The sequence below is a fragment of the Triticum dicoccoides genome, chromosome 4A (genome assembly GCF_002162155.2).
Source record: "Triticum dicoccoides isolate Atlit2015 ecotype Zavitan chromosome 4A, WEW_v2.0, whole genome shotgun sequence".
NCBI lineage: Eukaryota > Viridiplantae > Streptophyta > Magnoliopsida > Poales > Poaceae > Triticum > Triticum dicoccoides.
In genome coordinates this window covers 36,561,696-36,580,127 of record NC_041386.1, presented here as the reverse complement: position 1 = coordinate 36,580,127, position 18,432 = coordinate 36,561,696, and the positions used below count along the sequence as shown (strand labels likewise).

The 18,432-nt window shown below is 45.0% G+C and overlaps 2 protein-coding genes and 1 long non-coding RNA gene across 4 annotated transcripts; all 3 read left to right on the top strand.

Annotated features, from left to right (window-relative positions):
• The first annotated feature begins 638 nt into the window (after nt 1-638).
• LOC119284798 (sulfate transporter 1.2-like) lies at nt 639-6,975 on the top strand. 2 transcript variants are annotated; one of them, XM_037563959.1, is made up of 14 exons: nt 639-776; nt 3,384-3,782; nt 3,893-3,941; nt 4,066-4,273; nt 4,395-4,569; nt 4,661-4,726; nt 4,814-4,927; nt 5,031-5,147; nt 5,245-5,371; nt 5,451-5,737; nt 5,827-6,017; nt 6,103-6,188; nt 6,281-6,357; nt 6,462-6,975. In XM_037563959.1, exons 2-14 carry the CDS (start codon nt 3,429-3,431, stop codon nt 6,603-6,605), a joined length of 1,995 nt encoding a protein of 664 aa, XP_037419856.1. In that variant the 5' UTR covers nt 639-776; nt 3,384-3,428; the 3' UTR covers nt 6,606-6,975. The 2 variants fall into 2 exon arrangements, with proteins under 2 accessions (XP_037419856.1, XP_037419855.1); XM_037563958.1 differs by lacking the exon at nt 639-776 and adding an exon at nt 2,718-2,976.
• A 2,162-nt stretch (nt 6,976-9,137) lies between these two features.
• LOC119284797 (sulfate transporter 1.2-like) lies at nt 9,138-13,870 on the top strand. The gene is made up of 14 exons (XM_037563957.1): nt 9,138-10,027; nt 10,311-10,685; nt 10,781-10,829; nt 10,939-11,146; nt 11,255-11,429; nt 11,520-11,585; nt 11,677-11,790; nt 11,891-12,007; nt 12,102-12,228; nt 12,306-12,592; nt 12,681-12,871; nt 12,945-13,030; nt 13,137-13,213; nt 13,326-13,870. The coding sequence occupies exons 2-14, from the start codon at nt 10,359-10,361 to the stop codon at nt 13,467-13,469; spliced, it is 1,968 nt and encodes a 655-aa protein (XP_037419854.1). The 5' UTR covers nt 9,138-10,027; nt 10,311-10,358; the 3' UTR covers nt 13,470-13,870.
• A 685-nt stretch (nt 13,871-14,555) lies between these two features.
• LOC119284796 lies at nt 14,556-18,413 on the top strand. Its single transcript, XR_005139214.1, has 3 exons — nt 14,556-14,950; nt 15,051-17,245; nt 17,349-18,413. It is a non-coding gene; the product is annotated as an uncharacterized LOC119284796 (long non-coding RNA).
• The last annotated feature ends 19 nt before the right edge of the window (nt 18,414-18,432 follow it).

Here is an 18,432-nt window from a genome sequence, read left to right as displayed (position 1 = left end):
CAATACTCATCCTTTGTCGTAATGTTATTCATAGTATATAAGTAATGTAACCTTTTAATTCCGCGGAGTTTTCTCATTCGTTCTCATCCCAAAGCCAGAGAGCTACCGAACATGCCCTTAGTGTTATTCCAAGTGAACGCCAACCTCTGCACCCATGTGAACATTGACAAATGGGTCTCTCGTGTCAGGTTGCCAGACAGGACAACTGATGGTTTGAATAAGTTTAGATACCAACTCAAAATAAAATAAAAAAGAATTAGTTTGTGTCGCAAATCATGGTGTGCTGAGAAATTGGCCTAAAATGAAAACCAAAACAGTAAATGTTGTGATTTTGTTACAACAACAAACACACTGTGCGGCTGTCGCCAGTACAGCATCCTACATGCAATGGCAGTGAACTGGCAGCCTCCCAACCCGTAAATACTCGCCGTAATACTATCGAGCAAGGTCAACGTGGCAGCAGGTGGTTAACTCCCATCCCGTTCTTCACGCCTGCGCTGCCTCCCCACACCAGGTTCATCGAACCTGGACACTGTTTGACTCTCTTTCTCCCACTCTCCCTCTCTCTTTTCGCTTCTTCCTCCCCCAATCTTTTAAATAGTGATGAAGGCGCTGTCGTCGACCTCCTGACCCACAATCGCGTCCACGTTCGAGGCGACCCTCCACCATCCAATCTGCTGGAAGGTATAGTCCGAGCAGAACACTGGCGGGGCCCAGGAAAAGCCAGGAGGAAAAGGTCCGGAGCTCCACGAAGGTGCTCCCAGAGGAACAACACAGTAAGAAAGACCACTTGCTCCTTCTTTTCGATCTCTCTTTCGTTTATTTTTTTGCGAACTTTTGCCTTCCCTTTTGGCACAGCGAGGCAGGCAAAAAGCCCCACGGAAAAGTTCTTTTTCGACCGCGTGTTCGTAAAGGGTTTTAGTTCCTGCATTTGTTTATCACCTCCTCTCTGTTCTTTGTGTGCTTGTATTCTTTCTTCAGGCCTTCATTGTTCAGTTTTGAGTGATCTAGATGCTTTCTGGAATGTTAAACCGGAACCATTTTCCTTAGATTTGTGCGATAGGGTCACTGGATCGGATCACTAGGGTGACTTATTCTTCTGCTGTGTATTTTTATCATGGGTTTTAGAAAGAAATATCTTTGGGTTTTGACAGCGGAGTTCCTGTGATTTCTCATGAATGAATACCATTTCATCATGTATTCTACTCCCTCCGTTCCCAAATACTTGTCTTTCTAGGCATTTCAAATGGACTCAACATACGGATGTATGTAGACATATTTTAAAGTGTAGATTCATTCATTTTGCGCCGTATGTAGTCACTTGTTGAAATCTCTAGAAAGACAAGTATTTAGGAACGGAGGGAGTAGTAGAAAAATGCCATTTTATCATGCATGTGTGGAACTTGGTCTACACAGAGCTGTTACTGTCTTACTGAACACTGTAGATGCTCCTATCCTGAAACTGTATTGAAAATAGCAGAGCACCACTGGGTCACCACTAGAACGAAAAGGCTAGCTGCAACGTGTGCCAGGGCCAAGGTACATTCGCAAGCGAGTGATTAGAGCCACCGAGAGTGCATGGAATCTATTAGGCAGAGGAGCACGTCGGTTGGTCTCTCTCAGCCTCTCGGCTGTGCATTTTAGGACCGTCCACCTGCATCAGGAACCCATCACATTAGCCTGCCTTTCGATCGGTTCTTTGACCAGGTTCATGCAAATGGCAGACCATTTTTCTTCCGGCGCTACTGCTAGTTGATTAAGGGAAATTAAACTAGTAGTTGATGGAACGATCGGGTTTCGCGATGACTAACTGTGCCGATCTCCAGTCTGATCCTGTACTTCTGCTGCCGCAGATCATGTTCAGACGGTGCATAGTTAGAGTTAACAACTGCATTATTGCGGCCTGCCTAGTCTGTGAGAGGCAGCTTATTATAGCTTGCAATATGCCATTAGTAGTGGAACTTGTCCATAACTACTCCGTTTTAAGGAATTGTATTTTTTTTCCTTGTCGACTTGATCATTTTTTCCTTTTCTTCTTGAAACAACGGGCGTTCCTATCTTGTCGATGTCCAGTAAAGAAGCCTTCCAGCAAAAACCCTGTTACATTATCAATTTCATGTTGAATGAAATTGGGAGCGATGTTCCTCAATTCGATTTTTTTTAAGAAGGTGTCAAATAGTTCAGTACAGCAGAAAAAGAAAAAACTTGATCGATTGACCGCCTTCTAGAGCTACGCCAAAGATGAGCGTGTAACATGCAAAAGCATACGGAAGGGTAAAATAGCCACAGAATCCCCCAATTTTGCTTTTTCAGTGGCCAGTGCTCTTCTGAATTCTGAAGTTTCTGTTTGGCTTCTGAAGTCATAGCACATGCATTTGGGTAAGCCTAAATGTCAAAATTGCACAAGTCTAGCCCCCTTTATGTCATATACTTTCTATTTTTCATCGGAGTTTGATTGCGCATTAAGCCAACGTGTGCATGACTCGATGGTACAGGAAGGGAATCGTCCCTTTTCATCAGCTAGAAAAACTGGCAACGTTTCAAAACTGCAACTTGGTGAAGATTGGAGTATATCTTAATAAGTTACCCTGTTTGGGCACATCACACACACACATTTGCTCAGGTCCACTCTGGCCCATGTAGAGCTGAAAGCCAGTTTCATTGTTCCTTGTGTCACCTGTCACTGAAACCGTTTGATTGTTTTCGCAGAAATGATTTACAAGTTCAGCAAGTGATGAGCTGTGAGAATAACCTATTCATTAGGGTAGGCGTTTCCTGCGCTATGCTGAATGTGGTGCGATTTTCGACGCAGATTCATAATTTGCAGCTTAGCTTATCTCTTGGCCCTCCGATTAAAATATAGGGGTTGACCTTCATCGCGGCCGCAGCTTCTCTGCATCTATATATAATGGACATTCCCTAGCTTCTGAACAATCAACACAAAGCAGCAGGCCTTTGGCTGAGTGTCATCCTTGTGTATGTTTTCTTTCCTTGGTCCATCAAGTCTTCATTCATGGTTATGAATGATATGCAATGATCAGTGGTGTTGGCTGCTTCCATTCTTGATATATACTGTATTTCTTGTTGTTCATGCATAAGTTTCTGATTCCTTCCTTCAGTTCCGAAGAAAAACACCTATGGTCTTGGTTTTCCCTTGCTGTAAATTGTTTCATTCAGTTCAGAGCTTAGTTGCACCATGCATGCAGATGGATGGTCATGCATGTCCATGCGTGTGTGTGTGTGCTTTATTTGACTAGTACTAATGATTTCTCCGTCTGAAATACATGGAGAGTTAGCTTCAGTTTCGCAGTATATGCTAATTGTCTCGCCCGACGTAGATAGGGATTGATGTTCTCATTTCTCGCTCGCTGCCTTATTTCCAGACAGACGTATCCATCTGCACATAGGTGCAAGCAACGTCGGCAACAATGCCAAGAACCGTGTCGGACGGAGGCGAGGACTTTGACGGCGACGTCTCCAGCCAGACGGGGTCGCACCGTTACACAGACAGCAACAGCACCCACCACCACCACCACCATGGCTACAAGGTCGGGTTCCCGCCGGCGAAGGGCCTCCTCGCGGAGTTCGCAGATGGGGTGAAGGAGACATTCTTCGCCGACGATCCGCTGCGTGAGTACAAGGACCAACCGAGGTCCAAGAAGCTGTGGCTCAGCCTGGTGCACCTCTTCCCGGTGCTGGACTGGGCCAGGAGCTACAGCTTCGGCAAGTTCAAAGGGGACTTCGTCGCCGGCCTCACCATCGCCAGCCTCTGCATACCTCAGGTAACAAACTAGAAATCAAAGCTGCTCTCTTGTGTAGTGTAGTTGCATGCACAGGCAGCCCTTCGACGTACTCTGACTGACATGTGCTCTCTGATGGCATCTTACGCCAGGACATCGGTTATGCCAAGCTTGCTTTCCTGCCAGCACATGTTGGACTGTGTAAGTTCAACATACCTGTTAGCTTTTTCATTACTGATCAGATCTCAGAGTTCCAGTTTTGCTCCTACAAGTCTGCAACTATATATAATGATGATGAGAGTTTTTTGCTGATTTTCTTTTGCAGACAGTAGCTTCGTTCCGCCTTTGGTATACGCTATGATGGGCAGTTCCAGGGATATAGCCATAGGTCCGGTGGCCGTCGTGTCCCTGTTGCTTGGAACTCTCCTCCAGGAAGAGATCGATCCAGTCAAGAATCCGTATGAGTACAGCCGGCTGGCCTTCACCGCAACATTCTTCGCGGGGATCACTCAGGCGATGCTTGGATTCTTCAGGTGAGCATCCGTGGTCCTTGGCCCGTTGACCTGGCAGTTTCTGATGTCATATTGGCATGAACTCCAGAAAAGTTCATCTGCTTTACGTAGTCTCTGACCCGACTCGATCGATCTGCTGCAGGCTAGGGTTTATCATAGAGTTCCTGTCTCATGCAGCCATCGTTGGTTTCATGGCGGGTGCCGCCGTAACCATTGCCCTTCAGCAGCTCAAAGGCTTCCTTGGCATCAAAAAATTCACCAAGAAGTCTGATATCATCTCGGTCATGGAGTCAGTATGGGGAAATGTACACCATGGGGTAAGGATATTCAACCTTTTTTCTATTTTGTTACTTCTGTGATGACAAAAAAATGGTATTTCATCAGCTTACCCTTGCGTTGTTGATTCAGTGGAACTATCAGACGATATTGATTGGCGCATCCTTCTTGGCGTTTCTTCTAACTACCAAATACATCGTAAGATAAAATATTACATGCTCAGAATTGCATCTTGGTTCCCTTGACTATTTGTGATGATCATTCTGTTCCATTGGAATAATTCAGGCCAAGAAGAATAAGAAGCTCTTCTGGGTTTCTGCAATCGCCCCGCTCATTTCAGTTGTCATATCCACCTTCTGTGTGTTCATCACCCATGCAGACAAGCAGGGCGTTGCAATTGTAAGTCGCTGTTTGACTACTCGCAACTTTTTGCCATCAGAAACTTCAGTTGTAAAAAATTAGTCGAAGATAACAATGTGGATCAATTACTGGATAATCGCAGGTCAAGGATATAAAGCAAGGCATCAATCCACCTTCATTTCATCTCATATATTGGTCTGGCCCATACTTGGCGAAAGGATTCAGAATTGGTGTAGTAGCTGGAATGGTTGCCCTTACGGTAACAAAAACTTCATTGACCTTTTAGTTTCATTTTTTTCCGAATAGATTTTTTAGAATATCCAACAATATGTCAAAACCAATGCAAACTTTATCAGGAAGCAATCGCAATTGGAAGAACATTTGCTGCCATGAAGGACTACCAAATAGATGGGAACAAAGAAATGGTAGCTCTAGGAACCATGAACATTGTTGGCTCAATGACTTCATGCTACGTGGCCACAGGTGATTGCTAATTTAGTAGAGAAAAGCCACATATCACATGCAAATATAGCATTGTACTGACAAGATATGTTTGCTGCAGGTTCTTTCTCGCGATCAGCAGTAAATTACATGGCTGGCTGCAAAACAGCAGTATCCAATGTTGTTATGGCAATTGTAGTGATGCTCACACTGTTGTTGATCACTCCATTGTTCAAGTACACGCCCAATGCCATTCTAGCTTCCATCATCATAAATGCAGTGGTTAGCCTAGTTGACTATGAGACGGCGTACCTTATCTGGAAGGTTGATAAAATGGATTTCGTGGCATTGCTAGGAGCATTCTTCGGGGTCGTATTTGCATCAGTGGAGTATGGCTTGCTCATTGCGGTGCGTGCTACTACAATTTCGGTCATGTTAATTACAACTGAATTTCTCCTACTGACATGGTTGATGATTGTGGATCTTGCATGAAATAGGTTGCAATATCTCTTGGAAAAATTCTTCTCCAAGTAACACGGCCGAGAACAGCTTTACTCGGCAACCTCCCAAGAACAACGATCTACAGGAATGTTGAACAATACCCAGAAGCTACCAAGGTGCCCGGGGTTATGATTGTCAGAGTGGACTCAGCTATCTACTTCACAAACTCCAATTATGTTAAAGAGAGGTAAACTTCCTTTCAACAAGATTTACTAATTTATATTATTCAGTGGCATCATTACTAGTATAGTAATTTATTATCGTATTTTCAGAATCCTGAGATGGCTGAGGGATGAGGAGGAACAACAGCAGGAACAGAAGTTGTCCAAAACAGAGTTTCTCATTGTTGAGCTATCTCGTAAGGAGACAATAGAATTACTATATTTTAGAATACGGAAATTAAATTTGATTTATTCATTGCTAAACACTGATCAACTAACTCTTCAACAGCGGTAACTGATATCGACACAAGTGGAATCCATGCTTTGGAAGAGTTGCTGAAAGCACTTGAAAAGCGCAAAATTCAGGTAAAATACCAAAAACTAGGATCAGAATTGTTTAACTTCTAGCTGCTACCGCAAGCATGTTCATGGAATAATCACTGAACAAAAATCCATGTGTGCCACTACAGCTGATCCTCGCCAATCCCGGGCCGGCAGTAATCCAGAAGCTGCGGTCAGCGAAATTCACAGACCTCATCGGCGACGACAAAATATTCCTGTCGGTCAGCGACGCAGTGAAGAAATTTGCTCCGAAGTCAGCCCTGAACGTCTGAAGAAGACGCGTCGAACGAAGCGATGTACAGGAGAAGCAGAGAGATGTGTTGGTGTGATTTTTATAGATCAAGGAATACAGAAGTACACGGCATAGTTCGTGCAAAGGTAAATAATGGAGGTGTGTGGAGTTGGGGCGCATCAGGTTCGCAAGATGTGGTTGGAGAAAAAGGAGAAGATGGTGGCCTAGTTGGACATCTGCATCATCAGTGTGCGTGCTCGGGGTGTGCGTCGGCGAGCAGTTGGATGGAGGTTTATTTGATGATCCATCTTTGGGTTTTTTTGTCCAGTTTTTGGATCTGTACCACTGTATTTTGTTAGTGTTTGTACTTCAAGGCTTTATAAAGAGGTTTTGCATTTGGCTGAGTGGAATGGATACACTAAAGGTTCTGATACTACTCCGATAAGATGAGTTGCTTGCTTGTGCATTCTAGCTTTGAAACTTAATCCCTCATCGTATTCCTCATGCTCTAAAACTTAATCCCTCATTGTATTCATCATGCTCTAATCTAATTCCATAGTACTTTTTTTAGGAATTAAACTTTGTTCATCTAGCCGATCTCTCAAAAAAAAAGCACAAAATTTTGCACACATTTCAAACATGCATTTAAACTATTTCAGTGCATAATTAAATGACAATATCACATTAACATCAAACATAACATACTTGAACAGTTCATTACCAAGTACATTTCCACTGCACCGACCTTAAATGAGCTAATGCATCACCAGATACTAGAAACATAAGAGGCTCCCGGTCGAACGGGATATTGATCAATGATCACCCCCACGCCGGAGGGGCTGACCTCGTCGTTATTGGCGGCGGGCCGATTCCACGCATCAGTCCTTGCAACATTCATTATCACAATGCCTGAATGGCGAGCACAAGATTTTGGTAGAGGTACGCAGGCAGCTTCACAGCATATACCAAAAATCGCTTCCTTCGAATGAGATCGGCTCATACGCACAAGGTTAACTGGGAGGAAGAAAATACGGAGCGGTTCGCTCCGGGGCATCGCTCCCCGGGTTACGCCAGGAGCCAAGCCCTAGCACTGCCGCTAGCCATCATTCGTTGTGGCCTCCCCTGCCGTTGACCTCTACCGCGGTGGCGGCAAGCCCTATCTCCGAAGGGGTGGGGGGCTCCCCTAGGCGCAGTCCATAAGGTGGAGGTTGGCCAGTGTGAGGCGCGCTGACGGGGAAAACAAAGGAAGGGCGACGACCCTAGTGGTCTTCTCCCATCCAACTCGCTGATCTTCCTACTGCTGGTCGTCCTCGATCTGGCTGCTGACGAGTTCCAGACTCCTCCATCGGTGGTCTTCACACATTGATGGATGACATCTGGATCAAATGGGATCCGGTCGTGCACGTTCGGAAACATCAGCCTGTGCAGCTTCAAAGGGGCACATCGTGAAGCTCCGCTTTCTGTTGACACCATGGGGTATGTCGACATCACCATCTACGCCGTGATCTCCACGATGTTGACAGAGGTGGGAAATGTCAAGGTGGCTACGATTGGAACACCAGAAGGTCTCGATGGCTCATGTTGAGTTCGAGACTGCTAAGTAATGGCGAGGCATGGTCTTGGATGCGATGAAGACAATGCTTCACAGGCCGTTATGCGGGCACGGTTCTGTTGTGGGACGATGTTCTTGTCCAAACCGAACGTGTGATGCCTGTGAGCCAGTTGATTAGTGATTTGCAACAACAGCCTCAACAAGCGGAGGCGGCGGCACTAGGGGACTTCAATTTTATTGGTGCTACTCGAGTACAAGTCTCGATTTCCAAGGTGAATACCCTAGGTCTGACCTTCATTGGTTGTACCTAGCAATGTCAATCAGTCAATCGCTCCCTTGTTGAAGGCATTTTCCGGAGAGTTCAGACTTTCTCCAGGGCGGAAACCTTAGACCCGTTGATCGGCGACGACAACGCTTGTGCACTGTTCCCTAGAGGTGTCGCTTTTGCAGAACCTTTTTGTAGTTCAGGCGCTGTCATTAGTGGCGGTTTGGGTTCAGCTGCTGTTCCCTCTGTCAAAAAACGCACAAGGTTAACTCATGACTAAATTATTAGCTCTAGCCTACAAATAGAATAGACCTATTTATTTACTAGAGCTGGTAAGGATTTCCTCCAAATATTTGATCCATGGCTGAGGGAAGCACAACATTACAACACAGCAATACATCATTGACAACGCTGCCTTGTGTAGGCATGCAGTTACTCATCCTTTCCATGGCTGTTCAAGTGGCCTATTGATCAAAGTCATAAAGGGGATAAAATATACTCCCTTTGTAAACTAATATACGACGTTTTAGATCACTACTTTAATGATTTAAAGTGTCTTATATACTAGGTGATTTTCCGCGCGTTGCGCCGGGAATTTAAAGATTAATTTCAGATAAATCATGAATGAAGAAAATGATCTAAATCAAAAGATTTTTTAAGGTAGAAATATTTCATACTTGCACTGTTTGAACAAAGAGTATGCATACTTGCACTGGGTGTGAACAAAGAGTATGCATGAGGTTTGCACAAGGCTGCAAAATAGTGTTAGTGGATGCTGACATGGCACATTTGGTGACATGGAAGGCAGCATGTTGAGAGAATTAGAGTTAGTGGAGATAAACTATTTAGGAATAGTAGATTAGTTTAAAGAGGAAGTACTAGTTTGTTAACACTACTTGTGGACTTGTAAACAAGCGCCCCTGCTTATGGCAAGGTACAACATACTCTACTTAATAAGCTGCCTCATGGACTACGCCAGACCCCAATAATGCAGTTGTTAATTCTAATTATGCACCGTCAGAACATGATCTGCAGCAGGATCAGACTGGAGATCGACACAGCCAGTCGTTGCAAAAACAGATCGATTGCTTAATGCAGCAGGATCAGACTGGAGATCGACAAAGCTAGTCGTCGCAGAAATAGATCGATTGCTTAACTACCAGTTGATGAGATGCTGCTATATTTTATCCCCTTTATGACTCTGATCAATAGGCCGCTTGAACAGCCTTGGAAAGGATGAGTGTGTAACTGCATGCATACACAAGGCAGGGTAAACAGCAACTAGCCAGGTTATGATATGATGTCTTGATAAACTGATGAAAGCCACCAGGGAGTGCTCATAGCCAGTCTGCTTGTTCAGCAGATGCACATTCTTTCAACACCGGTTGTGTTCTGCAAAATAATTTACAAGTTGAGCGAGTGATGAGCTGTGAGAATAACCAGTCCATCAGGTAGGTGTTTCCTGCATGCGCAATGTTTAATATGGCACAATCCTCGACGCAGATTCATAATTTGCAGTGCTCATTAATCAAAAAAGAGGGGTTGACCTTTGATGGTAACGGGAGCTTCTCCGCATCTATGTATAATGAGCATTCCCTAGCTTCTGAACAATCAACACAAAAGCAGCAGTACTTTTCATCGCTGTGTAGGTTCTCCTTCCTTCCTCCATTCTTCATTGTTTTGAATGATACATTGGTCCTGTTGGGTGCTCCATTCTTGATATACATTGCTGTCCATGCATAAGTTTTGAATTCCTTCCTTCGGTTCTGAAGAATTACATTTCTGGTCTTGGTTTTGTTTCTGTAGATACTAGAACTGAGACCTTAGTTGCACCATGCATGTAGCTGGTAATCGTGCTTGTTCATGCGTTTGTGTGTGCCTGTTCATGGATGTTTAACTTCAGTTCTCACTGCTTCATTTACAAATAGACGTTCCCTTCCTCGCACCAACGTGCAGTGCAAACAACTTTGGCGACAATGCCGAGAACCATTTTGGACGGAGGTGAAGACTTCAATGGCGACATCTCCAGGACAGGGTCACACCACCAGACAGACGACCATGGCTACAAAGTCAGGTTCCCGCCGGCGAAGGGCCTCTTCACGGAGTTAGCCGAAGGGGTGAAGGAGACCTTCTTTCCTGACGACCCACTGCGGGAGTACAAGGACCAGCCGAGGTCCAAGAAGCTGTGGTTCGGCCTGGTGCACCTCTTTCCGGTGCTGGACTGGGCCAGGAGCTACACCTTTGGCATGTTCAAGGGGGACTTCATCGCCGGCCTCACCATCGCCAGCCTCTGCATACCTCAGGTAACAAACTAGCAAACTTCGCAAAGCAGCACCGTAGCCTCCACTGGCTTGTCAACGTACTCTGACATGTGCTCCCTCATGGTATCTTACACCAGGACATTGGTTATGCACAGCTTGCTTTCCTGCCAGCACATGTTGGGCTCTGTAAGTTCAGCATACATTTTCATCATTGTTGAGATCTCAGGATTTCCAGTTTTGCTCCTGCAAGTCTGCAACTATAATGACCAGAGTGTTGCTGATTTTTCATTTGCAGACAGTAGCTTCGTTCCACCTCTGATATACGCTGCGATGGGCACTTCCAGGGACATAGCCATCGGTCCAGCAGCCGTCCTGTCGCTATTGCTCGGGACTCTTCTCCAGGAAGAGATCGATCCGGTTAAGAATCCACATGAGTACAGCAGGCTGGCGTTCACCGCAACATTCTTCGCAGGGATCACTCAGGCAATGCTCGGATTCTTCAGGTGAGCGTGCGTGGTCCCTGGTTTACTGACCTGCCACTTCCAGTTTATGATGTCATATTGGCATGAACACCTGGAACTCTCTGAACTGACTCGATTGATCTGCTGCAGGCTAGGGTTTATCATAGAGTTCTTGTCTCATGCAGCCATCGTTGGTTTCATGGCGGGTGCAGCCATTACCATTGGCCTTCAGCAGCTGAAAGGCTTCCTTGGCATCGCAAAATTCACCAAGCAGTCTGACATCATCTCGGTCATGGAATCGGTATGGGGAAATATACAACACGGGGTAAGAATATCCTACCTTCCATATATTCTGTTACTCCTGTCATGAAGACCAATATCTCATCAACTTGTCCTTGTGCTGTTGTTGATTCAGTGTAACTGGCAGACGATATTGATTGGAGCATCCTTCCTGGCGTTTCTTCTAACAACCAAATACATTGTAAGATAGAGTACCAGTACATTTCAAAATTTCATCTTGGTTCTCCTCGAACTATTTGTGATGATCATGCTGTTCCATTGGGATAATTCAGGCCAAGAAGAATAAAAAGCTCTTCTGGGTTTCTGCAATCGCTCCGCTCATTTCAGTGATCGTATCCACATTCTGTGTGTTCATCACCCGTGCAGACAAGCAGGGTGTTGCAATTGTAAGTCAACTTGAGTACTCGCAACTTCTGCCATCAGAAATTTCAGTAGTAACAAATTAATTGAAGATAACTATGTGGATTAATTACTGGATAATTGCAGGTCAAGGATATAAAGCAAGGCATCAATCTACCTTCATTTCATCTCATATATTGGTCTGGCCCATACTTAGCTAAAGGATTCAGAATTGGTGTAGTGGCCGGAATGGTCGGCTTAACGGTAACAAAACCTTTGATGACCTTTTTAGTTTCAATTGCATGGATTTTTTTTAGCATACCCAACAATCTGTCAAAACCAATGCAAACTTTTTTAGGAAGCAATCGCAATTGGAAGAACATTTGCTGCCATGAAGGACTATCAAATAGATGGGAATAAAGAAATGCTGGCCCTAGGAACGATGAACATTGTTGGTTCAATGACTTCATGCTACGTAGGCACAGGTGACTACATTTTTAGAAGAAAAAGTACATACTCCATACAAATATAGCATTCTACTGACAAGATATGCTCCCTTCAGGTTCTATGTCGCGATCAGCAGTCAATTACATGGCTGGCTGCAAAACAGCAGTATCCAATGTTGTTATGGCAATTGTAGTGATGCTTACGCTGTTGTTGATCACTCCATTGTTCAAGTACACGCCCAATGCCATTCTAGCTTCTATCATCATAAATGCAGTGGTTAGCCTAGTTGACTATGAAGCGGCGTACCTTATCTGGAAGGTTGATAAAATGGACTTCATGGCATTGCTAGGAGCATTCTTTGGGGTCGTATTTGCATCAGTGGAGTACGGCTTGCTCATTGCGGTGTGAACTACTACAATTTTTGTCATGTTAATTACAGCTGAATCCTCCTACTGACATGGCTGATGATTCTGGATCTTGCATGGAATAGGTTGCAATATCTCTTGGCAAAATTCTTCTCCAAGTAACACGGCCAAGAACAGCTTTACTCGGTAACCTTCCAAGGACAACAATCTACACGAATGTTGAACAATACCCAGAGGCTAGCAAGGTACCCGGGGTTATGATTGTCAGAGTGGACTCAGCCATCTACTTCACAAACTCCAATTATGTTAAAGAGAGGTAAACTTCTTTTACAAGATTTAATGATTTATTGGCATGATTACTAGTATAGGAACTTATATCCTATTTTCAGAATCCTGAGATGGCTGAGAGACGAGGAGGAACAACAGCAGGAACAGAAGCTGTCCAAAACAGAGTTTCTCATTGTTGAGCTATCTCATAAGGAGACAATGGATTTACTGTATTTTATAATAACAAAGTTACCAATTAATTAGTTGCTTTTTTGCTATCAGTTTATAACACTGATCTACTAACACTTCAACAGCGGTGACTGACATCGACACAGGTGGAATCCATGCCTTGGAGGAGTTGTTGAAAGCACTTGAAAAGCGCAAAATTCAGGTAAAATACCAAAAACTATGATCAGAATTGCACAGCTACTAGCTGCTACCGCAAGAATGTTCATGGAGAAACACTTTACTAAGAAAGAAAAATCCATGTGTGCCACTTACAGCTGATCCTCGCCAATCCCGGGTCAGCAGTGATCCAGAAGCTGCAGTCAGCAAAATTCACGAAGCTCATCGGCGACGACAAGATATTCCTGTCCGTAGGCGATGCGGTGAAGAAATTTGCTCCGAAGTCAGCCCTGAACGTGTGAAGAAAATGCGCCTCACAAAGTGATGTACAGGCAAAGCAAAGATATGTGTTGATGCTGTTTTTATAGAGCAAGGAGCATACATGGCATAGCCTGTGCAAAGGTAAATAATGGAGGTGGTCAGAGTTGGAGCACATCAGGTTTGCAAGGAGGAGATGGTGGCCTAGCTGGACATCTACATCAGTGTATGTGGTCATGGTGTGTGCCGGAGAGCAGTTGGATGGAGGTTCATATCATGATCCATCTTTGGGGTAATTTTTCTCCCCGGTCTTGGATCCACACCTCTGTATCTTGTTAGTGTTTGTACTTCAAGTTGAAGGCTTCATAAAGAGGTTTGAAATTTTGGCCCAGTGGTATGATGCACTAGATTGCGAGGCATGCTCGAACTTGTGTGAATAACAAGGATAGTAAAGGTTTCAACACTGTACTATGATAAGATGAGTTGCTTGCCTGCGCATTCCAGCTCTGGGGTATTGAACCAAACAGATGGTGTGCATGTGTGAACCTTGCTATTGACTGGCAAATGGCAATGCCATGCATTTGTAAGCTGTCGAGTGCTCTCTGTTGCCACAGAACTACAGAAGGCATACGGATGCTTAGTATAGTATATGCTTACTCAAATTTGCTTGACCACGGCAGCTAGGCGCAGAGACAAGTGAGCTCACCGTCTCCGTCCGGATTATCCTTCGCCGCCGCCGCCCCTGCTCCGTTCAGGACGAGATCAATCGTCGCCGCCGTCCGCTTTCCGACGCTACCCAGTAGGAAGCAGCAGACGCGCTTGCTCGGCAGGACGAGACAACAGCGGCTGGCTCGCCTGCGTCGCCAACGCCTCGGCTGCCACGGTGGCGCCCGTGCCGTGCGGCCGACCGCCGACGAGCCCCGTGGTCACTATTTGGGCCTACGTTTTCCGCTCTGTAGTACTGTAAGTTTGGGCCTGAGAGTAACGCCTTCCTCCCTTCATCTAAGAAAGAAGGAAATGATGCTCAAAAAAAAAGAGAAGGAAATGGCGGCCCACGACGGCCCATATCTCTCTGTTCTTCTCCGTGGAGCTCCCTCCCTCCATGGAAATCCCTTGGCCACCGCCCTCCCCACATGGATGGGATCCCCCGCCTCCAATTCCTCCTCCTCCTCCTCCCCCAATGGCGGCGCCCACCTCTCGCCACCGTCCCCCCTCTCCGTCCTCACACGCGCCGCCCACCTCAGACCGCTCTCCCCTCTCAGACCCATCCTCCCTCCGCTCCTCTCCGCCCAATGTTCGAGCAGCCGCCCTGATTAAGCGCGCCCGCAAAGGCCTACGTAGGCCGGCCGCGTTGCAGCCTCCCAGCCGCAGAGGGTCCAAGATGGGTCTCTTCGCGTATAGCACCCTGTTGATCCACCTGAGCAGGCTCAACACGACGGCCACGGTCATGGACAGGCACCACCAGCTTCTTAGAGAGGGTTTGAAGCCAAATTTACGCCGTGATTCAATGCATTGTGCAAGGATGGTAATGTTAGGCATACAGAGTCAATTATGAATCATATATCTGAGTCTGGGATGAAGCCCGACACGTTCACCTAACCCTCAATTATTCTTGGGTATTGTAGGAACAATGGCTTGGATTCTGCACTTGAGGTTTTCAATCGAATGGATAAAGAGGGGCGTGAGCCAAACGCCGCGACATACTCAACCCTGATCAATTGGCTGTGCGATAGTAGGAAGGTGAACGAGACACTGGATTTGATTAGCAAAATGACACGGTGTGGTGTTTTGCTGTCCCTATTGCTGCGTTGTGTGGCATGGGGCGCATTCAAGATGCCTGGAAGCTGTTTGTTTATATGAAAAAGAAGGGATGCTGACCAACTGTGTGTACGACTATACGTACAGTCACTTATAAGTGAGCAGCTTTTGTCAAGGATGTCCATTGGACTATTTCATAGGTTGGCAAAGAGATGGAGTGCTCCCTAATATGGTGACATAATGCTTTGATGAATGTTCTGGTGGAGGAAGGATAGAAAAATGGATTCTGCACGTACTGTTTGTAATGTGATGCAGAGACATGGTTGTTTACCAGACACCGTGACATACAATGTATTGATCAAGGGCTATTGCACAATTGGTAATACTGATAAGTCAATGTCCATGCTGATCAATATGTTTGAGGGCAGAGCTACAGCTACACTTCTGACACACAACACCATCATCAAAGGATACTGTGACTCAGGGAATACTGCTGCTGATGATGATGAGTGGTCTTATACTCAACTGATCTTTGGCTTTTGCAAGATGGGTGAAATGGAATCAGCTTATCAAATGTTCAATGAAATGAGGGACCATGGGTTTTGCCCAAATGAAGTTACCTACACTGCACCCATAAGTGGATACTGCAAGGACGAGAAACTGGAATGTGCAACAAGAATGTTTGAACACATGAAAATAAGTGGTTGCAGACCAACTGTGCAGACTTGCAATGTTTTAATCCATGGTCTAACTAAGCATAATATTTTTTCTGCTGTACAGGAACTATTGATGATGCTTGAAGAAAATATATCACCAAATGTAGTCACTTACACTACTATAATTGATGGGTTATGCAAAAATGGGGCCGCATCTTTGGCCCTTGAAATGTTCAACAGGATGGTTGAGCATAACTGCTCACCTAATTTGCATATTTACAGTTCTCTTATCCAAGCTCTGGGTCAAGAAGGCAAGGTAGAGGAAGCTGAGGAATTGTTTACAGAATTGTGAAGCGACGGCTTAGTCCAGATGAAGTCGCTTATGCTAAGATGATCAAAGTTTATGTAATGTCAGGCAACGCAGATCGTGCCTTGGATTTTCTGTGGAAAATGATAACTGCTGGATGCCGACCAACCTTGTGGATATGGTATTTTAATTGAAGGCTTGCAAAATGAATACCTGATGGTGGACCAGAAACTTGTAGCCTTTCCTGATGTAGTCTCAGACTGCAACTTTGATTACCAAATACTAATTAACAAAGATACCATTTCAGTCTTGTCTTCTAAATTAGCAGAACTGGATCTTAGACTATCTCAACAGTTGCACGATGCATTGTTGTCTGGATTAAGCAGAAGTCAGAGATGGTTTAAGGCAGTGAAGCTGTACAGACACATGGTTGGTCAGGGTTTATGCCCAAACCAGGAGGCATATAATTGTTATTTCACTTTTGAGAGCCCTGAAAGTTGACCTAGCTATGGATGTATTCAGACATGTGTCTGCTCAGTGTCGTGAACTCCACCTTGTTTGTTATAAAGAACTAATATGTGCTTTATGCCAACTTCATAGAAGAAATGAAGCCCAATTTGGTAATCGGGGAATTTTAATTCTGATGACATTGTATGGACTGTTCTCATCAATGGACTGATTGGGGCTGGATACGAAGACTTGTGCATGGAGTTTCTGCACATCATGGAAAAAAATCATCATAAGCCTAGCTTCCGTATGTGCACAATTTTAGCAAGGGAAGCATTGAAAGAGTAGCCATAGAATCAGCTGGACTTGATGCACTGCAGCAATTTGGGATTTTCTTCTGATGCCTGATGTGCCAGAGCTGTTAATCTGGAGTGAGTTAGATGGCTAGAGGGACTTTTCGTTGTTTTGCTACTTGGTCTTCCTTGATCCTTGTTATCTATTCCCAAGGCTTCCGCATTGTGCTTCCCGTGAGAAGTGAGATCAAAGAATGCCTATGTGCAGCAAGTTTCATATCCAGTTTAGATGTTACACGCTGAACATTCCCATCATTTTGCACTCTACACTGATTACCAACCTCCATTTCAAACCTCAGGTACGGACTTCAATTCCTGTGCTTAAATTCTAATTTTCTATATCCTGTGATGGTTCTGTAAAGTTGTGGTGCATAATACCTTCAAGATTCTGGTTGTGTTTAGGATTCCTAGGGATTGTCAGAAATGGGAACCAGAGTTGGAAGACCCAAAAGATCAATTCCGTGAATACTTCCTGGTTGCCCTTTAATTGGAAATTGGTGCAAGATGCATCAGGTGCTACACCTCTTACACTGTCCGCATTTTGCATAGGCATAAAAAAGAGCTGTTTGCCCTGCCATAAACTCAAACTGAAAACATATGCACAGTGTAAAGCTGTTACCAATTTCCTGGACTCTATTTGGACAAGTCCCTTGCGAGTTGCGAGCATGGTTGCCTTGCTCGCTGCTCGTGGGCATGGGAAATCAGCCACCCTTGGTCTTGCTATTGCTAGAGCCATTGCAGGTGGTAAGCTCAACCAGATGAGCCTCCCCATATGAGCATGCCTTGTTGGGATTTAGCTTCTACTTAGGCCAAAGGGGCGGTCCACGGCGCTCCTATGCAAGCCAACACGATGGAAAGCAGCACGCAGGCCCTCTGAACTGGGCCGCATAAATGTATGAATGCAGCAGGCACAACATGTCAGCAATTTGGGGCCTCCTTGGGGTTCAACGATGGCCACCCCCGCAGCTCGAGGACGAGCTGCTAAAAAAGAGCGGTGTAATGTCAGAGGTGTAGATCTCTCCCTTAGTCCATTGGAGATGATAAGTAAGATATCTATCTAGTCAAGGAAGATGTTGATTCAGTTAGGAAGATATAAATATGGTTTGTTAGGACAGTCAAGATTCTATTCTTAGGCATAAAGTAAGACTTTCCTATTAAAGGGACACCATGTACCCATAAGGATTATTGAATAGATGAGAATAAACTACTCCCTCCAGGGGCGAATCTACTGTACAGGCTTTAACAGGCTTGAGCCTGCCCTCCAACCGGATCAATTAGGCCTTTACTGCTCATGGTACAGGGCTTAACCCAGTAAATCGACTGCATTTTGGCCCATCTCAGTGCCTCTTGCTTGTTTGAGCCTGCCCTACAATTAAGTTCTAGATTCGCTGCTGACTCCCTCTGTTCACTTTTATAAGACCTTGAAGACATTTCAGACAATGTGCCAAACAGCCTATTTTGAGTTGTTTGAAACAACTTACAAAAG